Source organism: Antennarius striatus, chromosome 2, assembly GCF_040054535.1.
Source record: "Antennarius striatus isolate MH-2024 chromosome 2, ASM4005453v1, whole genome shotgun sequence".
Classification (NCBI taxonomy): domain Eukaryota; kingdom Metazoa; phylum Chordata; class Actinopteri; order Lophiiformes; family Antennariidae; genus Antennarius; species Antennarius striatus.
Genome location: NC_090777.1, coordinates 17,991,424 through 17,996,064, shown reverse-complemented (window position 1 = coordinate 17,996,064; position 4,641 = coordinate 17,991,424). Strand labels below are relative to the sequence as shown.

Genomic DNA, 4,641 nt, shown 5'->3' with positions numbered 1-4,641 from the left:
TAAAATTTACTGCTCAGGTTTGACGCAATCTCTTTATAAAGATTGAAAGGAAGTTTACAACCATAGGAAAGTTAAGATCTTTGACAGTGTAATGGCTCAGCATACTGCCTTACAAGTCTCGAACAGTAATTAACGCCCAATACCGTAGGCTATTATAGTATAATGAATTTACATTACACTAACATTTTTTTATTGCAAAACTACAATTCATAGTCAAAAGGTAACGATCAAATTAAATTGGGAACATTTAAAACGGACATTTTGAGCTCTGAATTACTCAGGACAAATCCATCTGATACTCTGATAGATCTATGACAAGGTTTATTTTTCCAACAACAACCAATGTCAGGCACTATAGGGTTCATGGGTTGGGGAAACATCTGGATCCTGAATATATAATCATCACTGATTGCAATGGTGTCTCTTTGTATACACACAAACTAATAAACTTCAAGAAATAAGCACAATACAATACAAGCACATACTCCATATGGTATGTAATGTATTGCACAATGTTTCAATACAGCAAATTCATTCAATGGTACAAATTCAGAATGAGGTCAGACTTAATGACAAGCTCTTCCCAGAATAAAAATTAAAACCATTCTTGACAGAATGCTGACACACCAGTCATGGAGTAGGAATTAAACACCAAGTAAAAACAAATAATTAAATACATGTCGAATGCATGTAAGACTAGAAGAAACTAAATAAACACTTTCCCTGCATAACTCAGTTCCCGACACATCCCTTGTTGCCTCCATCAAAAATCCTTAGGAGGCTACACTCGACAGTGGCACTGAACTGAGCTGAGAAGGTGGAGAAGCCATACAAGGATGTTTATTTGAGGATGAAAGGCGAGGTTGAGGATTGACATGGTTGTGGGTTTGGTGCTGGTCATGCTTCATCAAGTACCTGGTATTGGATAAGACAGAAGGTGAACAGCAGGAAATATTTACCACGTAGTTTGTGACCAAAAACTTAATATTTAAACAGAAAATATGTGAAACTATTTTTACCTTTCTTGCAAACTCAGGAAGGATGAAAGACGCTCTGTGAATTTCGGGGTTGTAGTATTTAAGGTTCAGACTTTCTATCTCTTCTTTTGACAGGGTTTTCATTGGTTCCTGAAAATTTGTTTCCTAAAAAAATTTATAAAGAGAACGTCAGTGACACGACAGAAAAAAAAGTAATAAGGATCCGGCATTGCTTTGAGGATGATGACAGAGAAGTCCAGAGGGAGCTGCACTGTGTTTTTGTAGATCTGGAGAAAGCTTATGACAGGGTGCCCAGAGAGGAACTGTGGTATTGTATGAGGAAGTCTGGAGTGGCAGAGAAGTATGTTAGAGAGGTGCAGGACATGCTGAAAGACGAGGTTAGAATCTCCATGGACTATGATATTTGCAGATGACATTGTGATCTGTAGTGAGAGCAGGGAACAGGTGGAGGAGAAGCTAGAGAGGTGGAGGTTTGTCCTGGAAAGGAGAGGAATGAAGGTTAGCCGCAGTAAGACAGAGTACATGTGTGTGAATGAGAGGGGCCCAAGTGGAAGAGTGAGGTTACAGGGAGAAGAGATCAAGAAGGTGGAGGATTTTAAGTACTTAGGGTCAACAGTCCAGAGCAATGGAGAGTGTGGAAAAGAGGTGAAGAAGCGTGTACAGGCAGGATGGTACGGGTTGAGAAAAGTGTCAGGTGTGATGTGTGATAGAAGAGTTTCAGCTAAAATGAAAGGAAAGGTGTACAAAACCAAGGTGATACGAGCGTTGTTGTTTGGTCTAGAGACGGTGTCACTGAAGAAAAGACAGGGGACAGAGCTGGAGGTAGCAGAGATGAAGTTGCTGAGGTTCTCTTTGGGAGTGACCAGGATGGATAGCACCAGGAATGAGTACATAAGAGGGACAGCACATGTTAGAGGTTTTGGAGATAAAGTCAGAGAAGCCAGACTGAGATGGTTTGGACATGTCCAGAGGAGAGATAGTGAATATATTGGTAGAAGGATGCTGAGTTTTGAACTGCCAGGCAGGAGGCCTAGAGGAAGACCAAAGAGGAGGTTTATGGATGTAGTGAAAGAGGACATGAAGGTAGTTGGTGTCAGAGAGGAGGATGTGTAAGACAGGGTGACATGGAGGCTACTGATTCACTATGGAGACCCCTGAAGGGAAAAGCCAAAAGGAGAAGAAGTGATATGACAGAAAAAAAATCACCAAAAAGGCAGTTATTTACAGAATTATTATCTAGCAGCTCACATTCACAGGTAATCTGAGAACAATCAAGAGTATAGCAGACAGCAAATAGATAACGAGTAAAGCACATACAGGATTTTTACTGCACAGCATGTATCCGATCTGGCCACTCGGATAAGTTGGGATGGTGCTGTAGGCATATTCCACCACAGGGAATAGGGTCTTGCAAAAAGTTTGCATCTCCTTTATCAACTCCAAATGGAGCCACTGACACTCTCCTGTGAAATTGACAAAAATGCAGAGAAAAGGGCACGTTAATTTCATTTCTGTCTAACTATCTCTAGCACTACTCCATCTTGAGTTGGATTGAAAGAACATACTGCACATTATATATGAGATGAGCTCTGGGAAAATTCTATAAGGCTTTATGTACTGTAATAACCATATCGACAAACTTGTAAAGGCAATCAGCACCAAACCAAAATTACATGCTTGTCTCTCCACCCTTGATACAAAAGAAAATAAGTTACCTTGTGAACAAAGAATTCCCCCGTTTCTCAATGCTTCCTTCATCAGTTGATAGTAAGACTTCTTGAACAAACTCTCAGCTGGTCCTGAAGCCCCGACCCCCAAAAAAATACATACAAACAAAACAAAACTGATGAGTTCAAGTAAATAACAATGTACTTAACACAATAAATAAAAATAAAAGTGGCACTAACCAACAGGATCTGATGAATCTGTTATAATGATGTCGAAGACGTCCTGGTTACGCCTCATGAATTCAAATCCATCTCCAATATGAAGGGTGAGCTTGGGACTCAAAAATCCTTTGGCCATCCCTGGGAGGAACTTCTTTGATGCATTGATGACATCCTACACAGCAAAGACCATTAAAACTGTAATGAGCAAAAATCTCTGTGGTCCAATATTAACAACCAACGACAATCAGAACAGCTTTTAAGAGAAGATGATAACAATTTTCCCACCTCGTCTATCTCACACTGGATCACTGATTCCACCATCGGACACTTCACCACTTCCCTGAGCACACCACCATCTCCGCCGCCGATGATCAGCACCTTATAGATAACAATTAGTAAATAAATCAGGACTGTCTAGCTGAGATATGGATCAATGAATGAACAGAAACTAAAAGTGTGATAAACTTACTTTCTTGGGTGACGGGTGGCTTAGGAGAGGAAGGTACGCGATCATCTCTTGGTAGGCAAACTCATCTCTCTCGGTGCACTGGATCACCCCATCCAGCACAAGGACGTTCCCGTAGGTTTTACTGAAGAAACACCAAATTTACAGCCAAGGATTCATTACACTGAACATACTAGAGGCGACAAACTAACCAATGCAGGCTATATTTACACAACGTGTGTAGTTTTCACACACACACACCGTTTGTGTATAAAACGATTATAATCGCTACAACTTTTGAGAAACATTAGCATTTCTGCTTCGACTGTTTCAGGACAGGCATCAGTACAGTCGTTGTCGCCCTTTGTTACTTAGCTATAGCCAATTCACTGCAAAAGTTTGGGGGATTTGCATAAAGGCACAAATGGAGCAACTCATGTATAAAATATCCCGATGTCATTTCTAGTCACAGCTAAAGGGTTAGCAACATTAGCCACGCTGTGTCTCTAAAAGTGTCGTCTCCTACCTCCTGAAGACCGTTATGTCTTGGTATTGTGACTTCTTGTTGTAGAGGACCTCTTCCACCTGGAGACTCAGTGCTTGTCCAGGCCACAAATGGCATTTTTCTGTAAACCATCCATCTTTGATAAGGTCCATATCAGCAGCCTGCTACCACTTGCAACAACAACGTGTTTATGGATGTGACGACGTGAGTTCCGACAAAGATGTTAACGCTTGACCGAAATCGGTGTGTCACACCTAAACCTATTCGCGAGAGGCAGGACTTTCCGTCAAGCTGACCAATGGAATTGCAGCATGCACCAGGTTGTTATATAGTTTGTTTGACTGCTCAGTAGAAGCGCCGCCCCTCAGCAGGAACCAAGAGGCAACATGCAGCGTAGAGGAAGGGGGTAGACCACGTGAATCTGACCCCCTGTCCTGCTATTGAACCATTGCTGGGCCATAAAATAGATCGTGGGGAGGGGGAGGAGTGGCTTACAAATGTTAATTTACTTTAAGTAAATGCTCCTTGAAAGTGAGGAATGTTTTCCACTGTGGTTGGCTCAATCCTACTTTATGCTATTTATATTTCAAACATATATTCTATGTTAGCTTCCTCTGTTGAGTCAAGGATATATTGTCTTAATTCATTTTGCATGTATCTACAGTTTCTGAAGAATTCAAAGTGTTATGTAGTAATTGAGCTGTGACTCTTCCCTAACCCGTTGTTCAGGTTTGACGGGTAATTTCACTGCGATAAGTGTTATAAAAGAGTTGCGTCCTTTTTCAAGCCAATGTGTCGTCACAG

General features: G+C 41.1%; 1 protein-coding gene across 1 annotated transcript; it reads right to left on the bottom strand.

The window, feature by feature from the left end:
• Positions 1-304: 304 nt before the first annotated feature.
• srm (spermidine synthase) lies at positions 305-4,096 on the bottom strand. The gene is made up of 8 exons (XM_068333972.1): positions 3,859-4,096; positions 3,357-3,477; positions 3,173-3,265; positions 2,906-3,059; positions 2,714-2,797; positions 2,316-2,461; positions 1,020-1,142; positions 305-915 (listed from the first exon to the last, which is right to left on the bottom strand). The coding sequence occupies exons 1-8, from the start codon at positions 3,987-3,989 to the stop codon at positions 898-900; spliced, it is 870 nt and encodes a 289-aa protein (XP_068190073.1). The 5' UTR covers positions 3,990-4,096; the 3' UTR covers positions 305-897.
• Positions 4,097-4,641: the final 545 nt, after the last annotated feature.